The following is a 19407-nucleotide window of genomic DNA, read 5'->3' on the forward strand; positions in this document are numbered from 1 at the left end:
GCAGCATACTAGTTTATCTGCTGAAGCCTGCTCAATGACACCATCTCGAGGGGGACAAGCAGCAAAGTTCTCCCATCCCTACATAACAGACAGTGGACACTAAAAATACTCTATAGGAACATGAAAATGTGATTTTAGTAGGTATATTTCTCCTCCTGTTCTGTCAATAATAAAGATCACTACTACTTTAATTATATAGGAAAGGAGGGTGTGGATGTTGCTAAAGAACAGGTAATAACTCACTTAATTTTTCTGGTGGCCAACTGCTTACTAGACAGAACATGCCTTTGACAAGTAAAACCACTGGCAAAGCAAATGAACAGGCAACAAATCCTCATAATCCCACCTTTATAGACTGTTGCATTTCACCTTCATGGATTGTGGTGTTGAAAGATGGGAGAAAAAAGCTGGAATAATCATTGCAAGAAATAACTGTGTGTTGTGCTTAGATCTTAACAGTCATATTCTAATTCTCCATAAAAGTTTATGAACAAATCTTATACCATTATGCAAATCCCTGTATTTCCCCCGCTTTACATTACATTTATATACTGACCACCTCACGACAACTCTGGCCCATACAAACCATAACAAAATCAGTTGGTCTTCTAGACTAACTTATATAAGTTAGTCTTCTAGAGACTAACTGATTTAACAGCACTGCTGTAAGGATAAAACAAATACATGATACATTGTAACAAACACAGAATGGTAATGAATACTGTATAATACTAAGTCTTTCTTTCATAACTTTCAAACGTCATTCAACATAAAACTATTGCATCCTATTCTTATCTTGGTACTTATGCTATCTAGAGCTGATCAGGATTCTTTCCACACAATTGCAGGACAGGTTTGTACCTGCAAAATAAGGCACTTAATCCATATAGATCTAGTAACTATTAAAAAAGATTCTGGTGGGAAGACAAACATGGATACATTTTCCAGAAAGCAATAGAGGAATGTATGGCAACTACATATTAGGCATATGTTCATTTACTTGATGCCTTTGTAAATGTATACTGACAGAATGCAATCCTCCTCTGGCATAGTCTATTTTGTCCTCAAAGTGTAATCCTAGGCACACATACCTGGGAGGAAGTGCCACTGAACACAATGAAGCTTACTTTGAGCAAATATAGGCATAGGATTATGCCAGTTCCGACTGGCTAAAGCATGAGCCAAGAGAGACACAGGCTTATGCACTCTCCTTGCCTTTCTCATGTCCAGAGTAAAAGATTTTACTTTCACCAGTGGAATAAACTGCTGGCTTGTGTTACAAATGAACTTAGAGAATGTTGGTTTATTATCTAATAGAATGAGAGAAAAGCAGGATATCAAAAGCAGGAGTTTGATCCTGGCTGGTTCTGACTCTTGTAGGGAAACTGTCATTTGTTATCTGTGTGTGATGTAATATAGAACTGCAGTTCTTAAAGTGAAAGCACAAGTTTTAATTCTCTTCTTTATGCGAGAAAAGAGGAAAATTGTGTTGGCCTCCAGCTCTCTTAGGCTTCTTCATGAACTACTAAACTATGGTTTAGTGTTCTACTTCAATGGGTCAATATAAAAAGCAGGTTTAGGTTAGCGCTATAAAAATAACAAGGAAGCTTTAAAATAGATTGCTTATTTGATCCAATCTTACATACTGGCCTGGTTTAGATAATAAAATTACGATCTAAAATATACAACAATGTAAAAGATATCCAGCTCCTCACAACAGGGCCTTATGTATTAAATTGTGTATTATTAATTAACTAAAAATGCACTTTTAACATGCCCATGAAGACTTCACACTGTGCAGCAAGCAATTTATGCAGCAAGTTTTTCTTCAGCTTTTTAACTTGATAGGACTTGCACTTATCCTACAATACTCTTAAGCCTGTTTCGGACATGACCACATAACATGGTTTGTTCTTATGAGAATGAGCCTCATGCAAGGCTCAGGGTTGTACGTTCCCTTGCATAAGAAGGGGAAGACTGAAAGCTTCCACTTTTGCATTCTGAATCAACTGCAGTTTTCTGTTGTGTCCAAACCTGGTAAATCCTAGTTTGGATTTTCTCATCTCCTAAAACTAATCTCCTCAAGTCTGGATATAATGGGAAATTGTGTTTTATTCTAAATTGAAAACGGAAGCTCTCAGTCTCCTCTTCTTGGACAGGAAGCAGGAGGAGCAGATAATGTGAAAGCCTATAAGGCTCCCTGTGGGTTGCTCGTGATCATCCTTGTGCACTATGAGTTATGAGCTCTGCCTTAGGTACAGAGTACAATCTGAAACACATGCTAGTCAGCTCCTCAAAGAGAATCCTTTTTGATTTTCCAAAAATGAAGCTTTCATATGTCAAAGCTTACGGTTTCACTGAATTTCTCTCCCTTGTCTCATATCCAGCAAAGTCTTCTCCTTTGTACTTTGAGAACTGTGGCCTTTCTGTCCTAGTCACCTTCTTTAAAGATTTAGGGCTAAAATAGCTTTTCTAACTGCTGAGCAGCTGTTTATTTACACTGAAAACATTACAACCACATCAGGAGTTATGCTGTTACTGGGAAGCAAGGAAGAATCCAATTTAAATACAAGCAGTAATTGATATCACCAACATTGTGCAGTCTCTTTATAATGAGCCAATGAAAAATGTTTGACAAAGCCACTTGCACATGAAGGTTCACCATTACGCTGAAAAAAAGAGCTCAACTGAGATATTAATTATAGAAAATGGCTTAAATATAAAATTGTATTTTAAAAAATTTTAAAAATTGATTTACATGTTTAAAATTATACATTTCCCCCTTTAAATAAAATGTACAGTCTTGTACAATATATTTTTATTTTACAGCAGAAATTGAAGTTTTGCTATATTAAAATAACCAGTCAATCAAGAGAAGAGTTCAGCCTCCCTTAAACTGGGTGATGCCAGTAGCTTGAACCAAGCCTACCTACAGCCCATTCAAGTCAGTGTTCATGCTCACATTTCAATGCTGCTGGATTACAGCCTAGTAGCCCAATCCTTATGCATACCCTACTGAGTTCAGAGAGGTTTACCTCCTGAGCAATACCAGTATTTTAGTTAGCAGTTTGTCACTTGGAGCCAGTTTTCAAGATATAAAAATATATTTACAGTATATTCAAGAAGCCAGTAGGAAATAAAAATAAACTAGCAAAGGTTTTAACTGAATGCATTTGATAGGCTCCACGCGCTTGTATGGTTATATGTACATACATACAAACATGGGACACCATCCAGACTAGCTTAGTCGTGACTAAGTCCCATTGAAATTAATTGGACTTAAGTTAGGAATCATGTCTAATGTATCCATTTCAGGGTTGCTTAATCATGACTTAGTATGATGTGGCGTACTGTCTTACTTTTTAGGGATGTGCAGCAACAACATCTGACCATGCACATGGCCGCTGCACATGTGTGGTGGCCATGTGCATCCTACTGCTGCACAGGACACACATGGATGCAGTGGTGCAGTGCTGCACCAGAAATGTGGTGGGGTAGCAGCAGAGCAGGTAAGGACCAGCTTTATCCATGCTTAAAAGGTACTGTTCCCCGCCCCGTGAAAACGATTCAGCAGACTACGCTGAACCCCTACTGGATGTACCCAATCGATTTGTGTACATCCCTAATTTTTTTCTTCACCATTTTAGTGACACTGGGTTATATTTAACATTCTGTGTTATAATAGTTTCTGACTTTTGTAGTACAGGATAATCTCCATATTCAAAGGGGTTCTGTTCACGGCTACTGCGGATATGGAAACCGCAAATACAGAGATATTGGGGCAAGGGGATTGAGGGGTTCAGGAAAATTCCTTTAAGAGGGGGCAAATTGCCAGTCTCCAGCAACACAGTAATGTCCCCCAACATCAAAAAGAATAAGAAAGAAAATCAGCCAAAAATCATGGATGTTTGCATGTTTTTTCTTCAAGAAGAGCCATTTTGAGGCTCCTGGTCACAAAATGGTGGCCAGAAATGACCTCAAAGGTCATTTCCAGCCACCCCCGAACCGCGGATACATGAAAATTAACCCCTTAGTTGCCTTTTTTATTTTTTGCATAGTGAGGTCGGGTGCCAATTCCCTGACTGTGGGTAAGTGAAACCACGGACATGGAATCTGCAAATACAGAGGTTCTCCTGTATTTGCTCCTTGGATAACCTGCTGTACACCAAATCCTTTCTAAAACTATGTATCAATTTACACTGACACCTACCTGTCCCAAAAGCTACTTTGGGTGGCATGAAACTTGCATGCATCTTCCTTGGAAATGACTGCCTTTCTCAATGTACGCAGGACTAGGGCATTGCAAAAAAGTGGCAGTATACATAGTAGATACACAGAATCCACCTTCAGACCTATTGAAATGCCTCTTAGTAAGGAGAAGACCGCAGACTGATCAAAGTAGATTCCTTCTTTAGCACAAGGATCTTCTCCACAAACCTAAATCCCTACCTATCGTCTGTGAAGAAAGGCTTGTACAGTGCAGAAATCTTTGTGGACAAGGCAGATAAGTATAAGACACTTCATAGTTCCAGATTTATTTTGATGTCCCAAAATGTTTTGTGTTCAGCACCAGTTCATATTTTCAAATAATCAGCAGAATAGTTTCCTGGGGACTCCTCACATTATTCCAGCTTGAATGAAAGTATATCGACCTTTTTTGAACCATCATAGCTTAGCAGTAACATTGTCATTGCTTTGCTTTAATTTTCCTTCTTGCATCCTTATGTTTCTTCCGGCAATCCTGGGAATGTTGGAAGTATAGTTAACACAAGTTTATAATTTTAAGTTACGATTTTAAACTTTATCATATAGGGAAAGGCAACCATTAGAAAGGTACAAATGACAAGTTACTCCTGTCCTGTCTTACACCATGAATCAGTACCTCTAACCGAACTACAGAGAGATGGTTTTCTTAAGCCACTTTAGAGAAGTTCATGCTATACATTGAGATCCTATAGTAGGGTCTCAATCACAAGACATATCCTTAAGACATATGTTGAGCTCTTCTAAATAGGATAAACATTGGCAAAATCAGTGGATTACCCTAGTGGATAAACATTGTCTAGGGATTGGCATGAGAAGGAAGAGAAGATTAAGAGGGGAGATAGAATAGCATAGTTCAAATAGCTACCTAAAAAGGGCTGTCATAAAGAACAAGGCAAAAGACATGCTTTCTGCTGACCCAGAGGGCAGGACTGGATCTAACAGGTTTAATGTTACAGTAGTGTAGAGTTTGGCTGAATATGAGGAGATACTTCTTAATGGTAAGAGCAGTTGATAATGGAACCTCATAGGAGCCAACCACTCTCCTAGGAAGGGCTCCCCCTTCCTCCAAGTTTTCAAGCAGAGGATGGCTACACTAGATGGCCTACAAGGTCCTTTCCAACTCCATGATCCTGGACATTTCAACATCTTTTGACACATCTGAAAATCAGTTACCACCAAACAATTTAAGGGATATGGTGAAAGTATTACTATTATTATTATTATTATTAATAATAATAATTTGATTTATATACTGCCCTTCCAAAATGGCTCAGGGCAGTTTACAATTAAAACAAACCACTAAAACAGTAAAGAGCTAAAACAAATTAAAAAACAATATAACAATTAACAATTTAAAAACATTTTAAAAACAATTAAACAATTACAGTGATTAAAAAACCCCAAATCAGGTTTTGAAGTTTAAAATAAACCAGTTATTAAATCCCACAAAATTTAGGAAGCTGAAAAAGCTTGGGTGAAAAGATGGGTTTTCAGTGTTTTTTGAAAATTGCCAGAGATGGGGAGGATCGTATCTCAGTAGGGAGCGCATTCCACAATCTCGGGAAAGCGACCTAGAAGGCCCGTCTCTGTGTAGCCACCAAACAAGTTGGCGGTAACTGGAGATAGATCTCCTCAGATGACCTCAATGGGTGGTGGGGTTCATAATGAAGAAGACGTTCTCTTAGATACCCAGGGCCTAAGCCATTAGGCTTTGTAAGTTATAACTAGCACTTTGTATTTTGTCCGGGAACCTATTGGCAGCCAGTGTAACTCCATCAGTAAAGGAGTAATATGTTCTCTGGCTGCTGAGTTCTGAACCAACTGAAGTTTCCATACTACATACAAAGGCAGCCCCACGTAGAGTGCATTACAAAAGTCAAGTCTGGAGGTTACCAACAGATGTACCACAGTTTTGAGGTCATTGATCTTCAGAAACGGGCACAGCTGGCATATCAGCCGGAGCTGATAGAAAGCACACCTGGCCACCGCCTCAACCTGAGAAACCAGGGAGAGGTATGAAGCCAGAAGTACTCCCAGACTGTGAACCTGTTCCTTTTGGGGACGTATGACTCCATCTAGAAAAGGCAGATCAAAATTGTCTCTGGAGTTCTGACCCCTCACAATAAGTATCTCGGTCTTATCTGGATTCAGCTAAAATTTATTCTCACTCATCCAGACGATTACTGCTTCCAGGCAGGCATTTAGGGAGGATATGCTAGCTCCTGAAGACGTTGACATGGAGAAGTAGATCTAGGTGTCATCAGCGTACTGGTAACACCCAGCTCCAAATCCCCTGATGATCTCTCCCAGCGGTTTCATGTAGATGTTAAAAAGCATTGGAGAAAGTATGGAGCCTTGAGGGACACCATACTTAAGCTCAGATCTCGAAGAGCAACAGTCTCCAATCGACACCGTCTGGAATCTATCCAAGAGGTAGGAGCGGAAGCACTGTAAAACAATGCCTCCGACCCCCAACCCCCTCAGACATTCCAGAAGGATACCATGGTCAATAGTATCGAAAGCCGCTGGGAGATCCAAAAGGACCAGCAGAGTCACACTTCCTCTGTCAATTCCCAATTGGAGATCATCCATCAGGCCGACCAAAGCAGTCTCCACCCCATAGCCCGCCCTAAAACCAGTTTGAATGGGTCTAGATTAACCGATGCAGAAGCAACAGCCTTGGTACCAAGACCCATGCATGTAAGGAAGTAAGGCTATATGCTATATGTAAAATTACTCTCTCCATAGAACAATAGGCGAGAGGGCATGCCCTAAGTTCTTACTTATGGGCTTCCCAGGGGCATCTGGTGGGCCACTGTGTGAAACAGGATGCTGGATTAGATGGGCCTTGGGCCTGATCCAGCAGGGCGGTTCTTATGTTCTAGGACTGCGGCTTAGATAGCAGCCATAGCCAAGGCGGCTTGTAATGCCAATTACATTCCTTTTGAGGGACGTGACAAATGACTTAGCAGCCAAAAGGATTTATGACTGTAATATAATCCATGCAAGGCTCTCCTTGAAAACTGCATGGAACCTACATTTAGTATGTAGTGCAACATATTGCGTCCAGCTAGAAGCAGAATATCAGGAGAACTTGCAGTGTTGATACATTAACTGTGTCAGCTTCTGAGCATAATTAAAGAGATTGATGATAACTTAGTAAGTGCTGCAATTAGGCCTAGGCCATTTCAGGGCCCTTCAACATAACATCCACATAACATGATAACTTCCATCAGATCTAATCATCCAGCACTGCACTGCATTTGCTCAAGAGATAAATATTGTATAATGGTGTCAAAGTGGTGGCCTTGAGAATGTGTGCATAAATATATGCACACACATGTGTACACTCTAAAGGGCCATGCTTAAACTGCTTATTTTGATTATATGCAATTAACATGATCTGCATGAACATGGTTGCAATGTAAGGGACATGAAAACTAAGTTTTAAAATGGTTTGGGTTTTTCTTATATGAATACGATGTATATTTATATACCACTTTTCAACCGAAGTTCCCAAAGCAGTTTACATAGATATAAATAAATAAAATGGCTCTCTGTCCCAAAATCCCCTGCTAACTGGGCAAAGAGGCACCTTTTACCGTGGTGTTTCTCTTTATTTAGCAGGGGGAGAGTAACTGGCCCTATTCACCCCCAGCACAGTACTTCCAGTGACTGTTGCTGGTGTGTGTCTTATGTTTCTTTTTAGAATGTGAGCCCTTTGGGGACAGGATGCCATCTTATTTGTTTGTTATTTCTCTTTGTAAACCACCCTGAGCCATTATTGGAAGGGCGGTATAGAAACTGAATTATTATTATTATTACTACAATCTAAAAAAACAAACATAAGACAAACACCAGCAACAGCCACTGGAGAAATGCTGTGCTGGGGCTCTACATTAGACCAACCAATCACATACCTCAAGTAACATCTGGCGCCTGCTTTCCCAATCATCTCTGCCTGCATCAAGGTTCAAGGGTTTACAGAAGAGCTTTGGACCTTCTAGATGAGAAAGAAAAGCTAGCATTTAGTATTTTTAATCTTGCTGAGGCTGAAAGCATGAAAGAAGCAACACATCATTGTAAGACAAAGGTCCCAGCCCCTCCCCTAAATGGTGCCTGATGCTTTAGTTACACAAGGCACATGTCCTAAAGCTGTTCTTGTCATTGTCATTGTTCATCCTGTTGGTCTACTGCCAGCTACATTAAACATGAACTATATACTTGTTAAGAATGAAGATTCTCTGAATTGTGCAGATAGGGAGGACTTCATCACAAACAATTCTCTGCCACAGGACATCACAAGTACTAGTACTTGTACTTGTAAAGGCCATCAAACGTTTTAAAGCAACATGAAATATAATGGAGGAATAATATCATACCATCATCCAGCAAACACTTACTAGGTTGAAGAGACAAAAATAGGAACTGCTATCCTCTCTAATAAAACGCTTGGTGTCCGTCCGTGGACGGACACCAAGCGTGCGTTCGTGCCTGGCCTGTTCTGGGCATGCCCAGAACAGGGCAAGGGAGGCACGAACGGCAGGACCCGGCGGCCATGTTGGGGCCGGGAGAAGGAGAAGTGGCCGCCGCCTACGCCAGGAGGAGAGTGCGGGAGAGGCGGCGGCGCAGCCGTGGCCACGGCCAGAGGTGGCGGTGGCCGTGACGGGGCAACTGGCGGCGGGAGTGCGGGTGAGGCGGCGGCAGGGCCAGAAGCGGCCGCCGCAAATAAAGGAGAGAGGCGCCGGGGGAAGAGGCGGCGGGGAAGCTGGCTGAGGTGGTGGTGGAGCCGCCGCCGAGGCCTGGCGCCGCCAGTAAAGCCGGGCGGGGGGGGAAACCTTGGGGCCCGATCCCACCATTCCCGTCCCCCCGCCAAATTACTAAGGGCCAAATTGGCCCTGAAAAATGCCACCGCCGAACCGCCCTCCCAGCTGCCCGATCCCACCATTTGTACAGGAAAGAGGAGCTCGCTAGCAGAGCTCCTCTTTCTGCAAAGGCTCTTCTCAAACTGGCGCTTTGATCGGAAAGGACGCCCTTTCCACTCAAAGCGCCAGTTTGAGAAGAGCCTTTGCAGAAAGAGGAGCTCTGCTAGCGAGCTCCTCTTTCCTGTACAAATGGTGGGATCGGGCAGCTGGGAGGTTCGGCGGCGGGGGCCGAAAGCATTACTAGCGCCCGTTTTTCAACGGGCTAAAATTCACTTGTCAGTAATAAAACTTTAAAATACCCTATTTGAGTTCCAGTGTCAATCAAACAAAATTTCTTCCGCAGCTACAATATTCTACTTTTTTTGATAGGCACTTTTGAAAGTGTAGACACCGACAACCTCAAAAACTCATAAGCAGCATACACAGGGGGAAAGTACATGGAAAAATGTGTCCAAACAGACTTCTTATAAATATATTTGACAGTCAAACATGAGACAATCTACAGTAATGACTGTTGTCAATTTGAGAGTTTGCGTCACTGAAAGAAATTTAAAGATACATATTAAATTTGCAAAGGAAGATGAAAATAGCAAGCTTACTTTGCTGTGCTTGGACACTATCTTGTACTCCCTTGGCATAAACATTCCTCTAGCTGAGCAATGAGTTGTATGCACCTCCTCTAGTGAACAATACACAGAAGGTACATCTGTCTCTTTCTGCCAATTCCTGGTGTTCAGACTCTAAGTCAGTCAGTCATCACCCCAGAAAGTGTTAGTAGGTCACTAGCCCAGGTAATACCAGCCCAGGTCATATTAGTAAAGGCCACTTTGGAAGTTTGGAAACAGAACTTCAGCATGCACCTTGATGTAATGTGCACCAATTTCAAAAAGAACTCAAATCACCTAGATTGCAGATTTTTATTAGTAGCATTATTTTGTTACGAGAGAGAAAATGGGTCTGCATGTCACATCTATGTTTTTCATTTCCAATTCTATATTTTTGTCCTGGCAAGGGGTCTTTCTGACTTGAAATAACTGTAGTATCAACATCAGTCTGACAACAACAACAGAAATCCTTTGCCATGTGTCCAGAGGAGCTTATTACACAATAACTGTTAAGGTTATAAGCCTTAAGTTTCCATTGTTGTACAATTTTTTTCCAACTGTACCTTTTAATCTATCATCACCTCGGGTGAAGAAGAAAAATCTAACATTTGGGTGTGGTAGAGCTGATGACCTGAAAACAAAGAACACCACCTTTAATCTCCAAAGCAATCAGAAAGTGCATTTTACTTGGCTTTAAAATATTCCTCAATTAACAATGCAAAGCTGAATGGATGCATTTAATTAACCTTTCTTTGAATAAGAAGTCAGTCTGAAGGATTGTTTTGAAAGATGAACTTATTACAGCTAGGGTTGTGCGTTTTGTATTTTTTCTGTTTCGATTTGTACCAAATCCGAATCAACCCCATTTTGTATTTTGTCCGAAATTAAGCGTTCCTATCACCTCAGTTTTGTTTTGTAACTGAATTAATCCGAATCCGAATTAATTCAGATTAAAAAATGGGTCACATGGTCAAAAGAGTGGGTGGGTATTATAGTGGAAGCTACCACAAAAATTTCAAAGGAATTGGGCAAACTGCTGATTTTTGGTGAATTTCTGAAGTTTGCACGTCTTTCAGATTTTCCCAATAGGGTATGATGGAGGTTTCAGGAAAACTATAGGTTCACGCAGGGGTGGGTGGGGAGGGGTGGCCGAGAGTGGAGTGTGGTTGGTGGTAGTGCCGAGTTGGTACAAGGAAGCTACCACATTTTTTTTCAGAGGAATTTGGCAAAGGGCTTATTTTTAAAGAATTAATGAAGTTACATGTCTTTCAGATTTTCTGAAAGGGTATAATGGCATAGGGTATAATGGCGGTTTCTGCAGTCCCATAACTCCACTTGAGGGGCACTGGGGTGGCCCACAGCAAGTGGCGGTGTAGTGCACATAGGGTGCCACCCACCCACATGGGTTGCCAACCCATGAAGTAAAGGGTTTTGTTGTTCTAGAGGTGTTCTGAGAGTAGATTCCCTAGTAGCATATGAGAGTGGATTCATGGTTTTTCATTAAAAATCTCATTTGCTACCAGAGAATCTAAACACAACACCTCAGAAACAACAAAGCCCAGTACCCCAATGAGTTAGCAATCAAGGGATGTGGTTGGCACCCTATGTGCACTACACCACCACTCACTTCGGGCCATCCCAGTGCCCTCCAGGTGGAGTTATGGGGCTGCTGAAACCTCCATTATTCCCTATGGGGGAAAAATCTTAAAGACACGTAAACCTCAAAAATTCCTAAGAAATCAGCCCTTTGCCCTATTTGGAATCTGGGTGCACCACCCTTGGGGCACTGCCACCCAACCCACTGTTTTGCCCCTGAAGCCCCACATAAACAAGTTGAAAGAGTGAAGAGAATGATGAACAACGACACTTAATTTTTTGGCACAGTTATTTGAGAATTTTGCAGAAGGTGTGAGCCTGTCCCTGTGGTACTAGCACAGCAGCACAACCCATTTGTGGATTCAAGCAATCTTTCAATAAAAACACTCCCTCCCCATGGAACAGTGACCACAGATCATTTGAGATAGCAAGATAGACCAATGAACTGCCTTGGTACTATGGAACAGCTTCAAATGTTCGTTTAACTGAAGTGGAGTGAGCTGTAGCCCAAACAAATCAGCCTACTGTTCAGAATTGTTGAGATTTATCATCACTGCATTTAAGAAAGTGCAAAACCATGGATCATGGTTACAAGAAAGAGAGAAGCAACTAAGATTCCTGGGGATGTCAATAGATTGGCAGAGGTATTCCCCACCCCGTTCCTTTTGTCTCCTGTAGTCCCATGTGGATGACCTGTCCCTGCAATGGCAAAAGTTGTGAACCACTGGCTTAGACATCATGTCCCACCAAATTACATTGTGGCCTAAATTACATTAGCAATAGCAATAGCACTTACATTTATATACCGCTCTATAGCCAGAGCTCTCTAAGCGGTTTACAATGATTTAGCATATTGCCCCCAACATTCTGGGTACTCATTTTACCGACCTCGGAAGGATGGAAGGCTGAGTCAACCTTGAGCCCCTGGTCAGGATCGAACTTGTAACCTTCTGGTTACAGGGCGGCAGTTTTACCACTGCACCACCAGGGGCTCTTTTATAACTCATAAAAATCAGAAGAAAAGCAAAATAGCTCTTCAAAAGACCCCTGAACAAGTCAAGAGATTCTTTCTAAACCTTTGGAAGGAAAAATCTGTGTAATTTCAGAACTTTCCTAACCAGCTTCTCGAAAAGCTTCTCTCCACACAATTTATACCATGGCTTTTAGCAAGAGCTTTGGAATTGCACTGAGCTCCCAAAGATATTTGGGTATTTCTGTCTCATAATGCTGTCTTCCAAATCCCTTTGCAAGGTCAGTTTGCATTTCAATCACACTGAATACAACACATACTTAACTAACATGCTCAACAGCTTTTTGCATATCTTATCTTCTGCTAATCACTGAGTGCCTCAGCTGGAGTGGAGAGAGTCAGAGAAGTCAATTTCAATTGCAATGCTTTTTCAAGAACAAAGCATTCTGTCCGAAACACAGTCATTTCGATTTGGAAACAAAAATCTCTGTTTTTTAATTCTTGATTTTGTTTTGGTTACAAAACCTCCAAAATTGCCATTTTCGGGCACAAAATGTTTTGTACCCAAATTGAAATGCACAAGCCTAATTACAGCAACCAGCATCTCAGAAATTAGATGACAAACCAATGTCCCTTTTTCAAGATCAAGGAAGGATAGGCAAGACAAAAATTATTTTCTGTTCAGCAGCACTTATAAGGTAGATATTGAGTTTCCATCCAACTGTGCCATTCAACAAAATAAAGTGAAGCTAGCAAGAAATTCAGAGCAGTACTGTAGTTTTTAAGGGTAGAGTCCGATAATCATTGAGACAGGGATGGAATTGTATCCCAGATCAGGCTCGCTAACAATGATGGGAAGGTTGTGCATTGCACTATTGTGTTCTGAAGCCATCTAGATTTCTATACAAAATTATTCCTTCTGTTATGGAAACACTGCTGGCATGGGACACTCTCTGTGACATCTAGACAACAGTTTAATATTTGGAGAAGACTGAATGGGTTCTGGTCCAGAGGATTGATCTTTTGTTCATTACAGGATATTTAGGGTCCATCCAGCCTACCATTCTAGGACTCATAAGTGCCCTGATATATCAAGTACCACTTACGTTTCTTTAACATCTTCAACTATTTCTAGTTCATCGTCTTCTTCTGAACTGCTATCCTGAAAACGTGGATCTTCTTGCCATACAACTCTTGAAGGCTTTATTGTTTCAGTGACATACGGTTCTATAAAAAGATATCCAGAAGTGATTAATGCCTTGCTTTCGGGATTTTTTTTTTTTAAGAGTTCAAGGAGAAAGGAGGCCAGCATAGCTCACAGCACTTTTGTTGTGAAGTAAGATAGTTCTACTACCAGCAATTTTTGTCCTAGGTTATCTCAATTTCCCCCTGCTTTGCACAAAGAGATCAGGGTCACAATGCAAAGCTCCATGGCAGTTCTAGTGTACACATAGGACTGGACACGCAGAAGCTATCCTTTTCTCTAGGAGTTTATATAAAATTGTACTTATAGCCAAGGGTTAAGAGTGGGCAACAATATTATCCTACCCATTACCTGGCTGCAAAATCCAGCTTTAATAAAAATGTGTTGCATCATTCTGGTGGTCTCGAGAATGAGAATTCCTAAGTCGTGGGTCAGACACTTCTGTGTGTATTTTTATAACCCTACCAAAATGAGGTAATGTAGCCGTTCTAATGGACTCATGAGAGGGAATTCTGCAGGGCCACCACCAAGAAGGCCCTACCATTAATAGAGAATACCTATGAAGTTGACAGCACCTGCAAAAAAAGCTTCCCTTTAAGACTTCAAGATATAAAGGAGGAACATACAGAGGATGTACTCTCCAACCTGATATTAAAGCACCAATCTGAGATATATATTTTCTGATACAGACAAAGGTGACTTTTCAAGGTTATTCTGGACCTGGTCCATTCATCCTTAAGAACCAAGGATGAATGGACCTGTAGTTACTGTATATTCCAACACCACTCCTTTGTCCAACCTACCACACAAACAAGGCTGGGGACGGGGAATGCATATCCTCCTAGTTGTGACTCTGTTCCATCAGCCATGAGGTGGGTTGGGCCCAGTCAAAATGTTTTAAAATAATTTTTGCAGAATTTGGTCATTTTAGACCACTGACATCCCTGACAGAAGGGACACTAAAAATGAACCAGAAATGCATAAAACATTCCAGAGTGAAAATAACTATAATCTATTATTTCTGAAATTTATAGGAAATATATTCTGCACAATTCCTTGGAATCCCCTTCTCTCTTATTCCTGAATCATACAAAATGCATTTCAACATAAAACTCTAAGACTCCCTTGTAGTGCAACTTGGGCATGTTGCAAGAACTGCCAGACAGCTAGCCACACAATATCTTCACTGAGGGGTACCTGTGCAGCAGTTTGTGGCCAATATTTTTCTCAGTACATTATTTTGTTTAACCTTCTCCAATAACCTGAATAAGCACATTATTAAATTTGGTCCCAGATGCACATACTAAAATGAGTAAAAGGTTAGTAAAACTAGCATTAAGAGTATGAACTGGTACCTTCTCGCTTAGGTGATTTTTCCTCTTCAGCACTAAAAAAGGAAAATGTGAAGCCACTCATTTCATCTTGTCTTTTGCTTCCGGTATGTGAATCCACTTGTCTTAAAGTCTCTATCTGAGCTGGAGTTCCTTGTTCCATGTTGTCAGGTTTGTCCCAAGTTATTTCTTCAGGTTTTTCATCATATTTTGTTGATCCAAGGACTTCTTTCAAATCCACAGCAACATCGTAAAAGATTTCTTTAGAAACCTCTGGCAGTTTATGAACTTCCTCCCACTTCTTCTTCTTTTCAGCTTTACTATGGGAATTAAATAGGAGTTACTTCTTCTACAGGATAAATTTATACAATTTTAATATGAATGCAACATTTTCCTCTCATGATTTTCTCAAGTGGTTTCAATATGCAAAGATCCAATTATGACACTACTGCTTCGTTAACTTTGATTGTTTCCCCACATAATAATAAAGCGATTCTCAGCCTTGAGTCCCCAGATGCTGTGGCCTTTGGCCGTTGTGACTGGGCATGCTGAAAGTTATAGTCCAACTATGTCTGGGGACTTAAGGTTGGAGATCTCTGTATTAAAGTATTTGTGGGGAGCCTTGTCCCATCTTAAAAACAATGCAATGCTCAATTTCAGTGTCTGAAGGCTGATAAATCTATCTATCAATCCATCCATCCATCCATCCATCTATCCAATTCTTTAAGGCATACCCGTGGCTAATCCCTTGTGTGGCAGCTCTCGTGAGAGTTCATGAGCAGAAGCACCTGATTGGGCAGTGGGGATTCCATATGCAGATAGGGAGAAGGAGCCTGTAAGAGCAGAAGCACCATGGTGATTGGGCAGTGGGGATCCCATATTTAGATAGGGCGGAGAAGCCTGTGGCACCATGGTGATTGGGCAGTGGAGATCCCAAATGCGAATAGGGAAGAGGAGCCTGTGATGGTTAAGGTCAGATGGAATGCAACTGTTACTGGTCAGAAGACCTTCTTGATTGCAGAGGAGAGGAATATAGATAGATAGCTAATGGGCAGGGGTCTGCCAAAAGAGGGGTCGTGAGGGAGGAAAGAGCCCCTTCAGGAGAAGGAGGCTGCCGTTGTGAGAATAAAAATTATTATTTATTCATTCGATTTCTATACCGCCCTTCCAAAAATGGCTCAGGGCAGTTAACACAGAGAAAGATGGATAGATCCCTGTATCCAAAGGGTTCAGTCTAAAAAGAAACATAAGATAGACACCAGCAACAGACTGGAGGTACTGTGCTGGGGGTTGATAGGGCCAGTTACTCTCCCCCTGCTAAATAAAGAGAATCACCATGTTAAAAGGTGCCTCTTTGCCAAGTTAGCAGGGGTTAGATAAGGAAACAAGATGAATTAGATGCGGAAAGAAGATGAACAAGATCTGTTAATTAGTAGGCGACTAGAGCACAAGTGGAGGAGAACTCGGTTCGAATCTGACAGGATACATCATGTGACCCATCTGAAGACTTATGCGGTCGTGGTGCATGCGGCAAAAAGAGTTTTTGGTCTGCGCACATTGCGGCTGCAGGTTCACACTCAGCAGAGCTATCCCGGGCTGTGAGGAGTTTGATTTTTGCTCCTTCTACCTCAAAACAATCCCTGGGGTCGTTCTGCTATGATGCCTTTAATGGGTTTTTTGGGAACAAGATCTCCTGTATTCGGGCCGACCTAGACTCCACTATTTTTGCAGGGTCTATGGAGGAGGTGTTTAGCAATCCCTTTTGCAGTATTAGATTGGATCAGTTTCAATCTGTGACTCCTGAGGATGTGGACAAGCTGCTTGGGGTGGTGCGGCCTACCACCTGTTCTCTGGATCCATGCCCGACTTGGCTGCTTCTCTCTAGCAGGGAGATTGTTAGCGATGGCCTAGTTAATATCATAAATGCATTGCAGAGGGAGGGTAGCCACTGCTTTGCCGTGATTCCGCTCCTATCTCTCAGGTAGATTCCAGATGGTGGGGTTTGGTGACAGCTGCTCCTCAAAACAGAAACAGTTATATGGAGTCCCTCAGGGCTCCATTCTGTCACCAATACTTTTTAATACCTACATGAAACCGCTGGGTGAGGTCATCAGAAGATTTGGTGCTGGGTGTTATCAGTATGCTGATGACACCCAAATCTACTTCTCCTTTTCATCTTCACAAAATGGCACTCATTCCCTAAATGCCTGCCTACAGGCAGTAATGGGCTGGATGAGGGATAACAAATAGAAGCTGAATCCAAGCAAGACGGAGGTGCTCATTGTGGGGGCTCAGAATCTGAGGGGTGAGTTAGATCTTCCTGTGCTGGATGGAGTTACACTCTCCCAAAAGGAGCAGGTGCGCAGCTTGGGAGTACTCCTGGACCCAGGCCTCACCCTGGTATCTCAGGTGGAGGCCATGGCCAGGGGTGCTTTCTATCAGCTTCGGCTGATTTGACAGCTGCACCCATTCCTCGAAGACGATGACCTCAGAACAGTGGTGCATCAGCTGGTAACCTCCCGGCTTGACTACTGCAATGCGCTCTACGTGGGGCTGCATTTGTACGTAGTCCAGAAACTTCAGTTAGTTCAGAATGCGGCAGCCAGATTGGTCTCTGGGGCAACCCAGAGAGACCATATCATGCCTGTTTTGAAACAGTTACACTGGCTGCCGATATGTATCCGGGCAAAATACAAAGTGCTGGTTATTTCCTTTAAAGCCCTGAACAGCTTAGGTCCGAGTTATCTAAGAGAGCACCTTCTTCTGCATGATCCCCACCGCATGTTAAGGTCATCTGAGGAGGTCTGTCTCCAGCTGCCACCGGTTTGTCTGGTGGCGACGCAGAGGCGGGCCTTCTCTGTAGTTGCTCCTGGGCTGTGGAATGCACTCCCGGCAGAAATTAGTAATTTGAGATCATTGCTGTCCTTCAGGAGAGCCCTTAAAATCTATCTGTTTGGCCTGGCCTTCCAAGGTTTTAAATGATTAACTGTTTTACACTGTTTTAAATTGTTTCCCTGATTTCCAGGATTTTTAGCTGCTTAATTGGTTTTATTGTGTTTTAATAGTTTGATTTTAATTGTTTTGTTTTTATCATGCTGTAAACCGCCCTGAGCCATTTTGGAAGAGCGGTATACAAATCAAATCAAATCAATCAATCAATCCAGGAAGGCGGGGGGGGGGGGGGGAAGAGACAGAGGGGAAGAGCAAGTGAAGAAAAAGAAGGGAGGGAAGAGAAAGTAGGAAAGGTGAGGGGAACAAGTGGCCATGGTGGCACCTAGTGGCAGTAAGGAAAAGCCAAGTCAACCACAGCTGCTGTTTGGGACTTCTGAGGCCACTGGTGGAGGGAAGAAGGCAGGCCAGGCCTGGGCCTTTCAGCAGCTTGAGCGGAATGAGTGGCCATAGCGGCAATGAGGAAAGGCCTGGTCAAATGCTGGTGCTCCTGTGGAGAGGAGCAGGAGTGTGGTGAGGGTGGGGAGGTCCCTAGGGATAGGGGGATGCAGCTTGGTCAATAGGCGCCAGCAACTCTGCAGACGTGACCAAGAGAAGTGAGTGGGAAGGAAGCAACGGGATGGAAGAGGAGGAGCAGAAGTGCAGCTTAGGTGAGGGTGGAGATCTCTGAGACGAGGAAGGCTATGGCAGTGGGTGAGGGAAGCAATCAAGTACTAGCGCGCAGATGCTCTACACGGGTTAAGCTAGTCTTTAAGAATGCAGTATTTCCCACAGGAAGAAGGAGCCCATCACCACAGTGAGATCTGGTTCACTAGCAAGATCCATCTCTTTTAAAGTGCTTCTCTCTCTCTCTTTTTGTTATACAAAGAGATCACAACAATAACTAATCATGTCATTACTACTACATAAAGCAGGAAGTGTCATATCAGGAATGAGGGCTTAAGACAGCATGCTGTCCAAGTGAGAATAATGAAATGATTACCTCTCCTTTTCAGTGTTTTCAGGCTTTCTTTCAAATACTGCATGGTCCTGCCTTGTAGGATCATAGCGTAAGGCATTAATATCTCTATGTAAGAAAATGAAAAATTTAAAAAATAATAATTATGTCCCCATAATGGAATCCAGATGTTTCTAACAGCATTTAAAATTCCTTCAGTTGAGTCAGGCTTTCATTCTGCAGCAATATAATAAACTCAGTCTTCTTGACAATACTATGGTCTCTTCACTGATATTCATTTACAATCTGATCCAGATTTAGCTAGTTTTCCATAATAAGCTTTGGGGAAGAATTAACTTTGACATGTAACAAGTAGAGAATGAAGTATTATTTCATTCAAACAAGAAATACTATTCTAACTAGTCTGAACAAGGTGTTGGTGTATACTGAAAAATTAGTTTATAGACCTTTTGAAAGGGTTGGTAGATTCAGAAGCATTCAGTGCAACAAGGCAGTCAAGATGCAGATGTTCTAATATTGCACAGTGCCAGAGTTGGGGACAGTTCACTCATGTTGCCTTGGCAACCCTGCTTTGCACTGCTACACTTGCTTTGCCTGATCAGT

At 42.0% G+C, this 19407-nt stretch overlaps 1 protein-coding gene across 1 annotated transcript in view; it reads right to left on the minus strand.

Moving 5' to 3' along the window:
- Positions 1 to 331: 331 nt before the first annotated feature.
- NOL8 (nucleolar protein 8) overlaps positions 332 to 19407 on the minus strand; it is a 32298-nt gene continuing 13222 nt past the window's right edge. The window contains exons 12-17 of the mRNA XM_053301073.1: positions 18829 to 18912; positions 14922 to 15217; positions 13469 to 13589; positions 10360 to 10427; positions 8187 to 8269; positions 332 to 4741 (exon numbers count right to left, since the gene is read on the minus strand). Coding sequence (XP_053157048.1) covers positions 4688 to 4741; positions 8187 to 8269; positions 10360 to 10427; positions 13469 to 13589; positions 14922 to 15217; positions 18829 to 18912 — 706 coding nt within the window. The 3' untranslated portion in view covers positions 332 to 4687. The remainder of the gene's footprint in view (positions 4742 to 8186; positions 8270 to 10359; positions 10428 to 13468; positions 13590 to 14921; positions 15218 to 18828; positions 18913 to 19407) is intronic.

This window comes from Hemicordylus capensis, chromosome 2 (genome assembly GCF_027244095.1).
Source record: "Hemicordylus capensis ecotype Gifberg chromosome 2, rHemCap1.1.pri, whole genome shotgun sequence".
Taxonomy (NCBI): Eukaryota; Metazoa; Chordata; class Lepidosauria; order Squamata; family Cordylidae; genus Hemicordylus; species Hemicordylus capensis.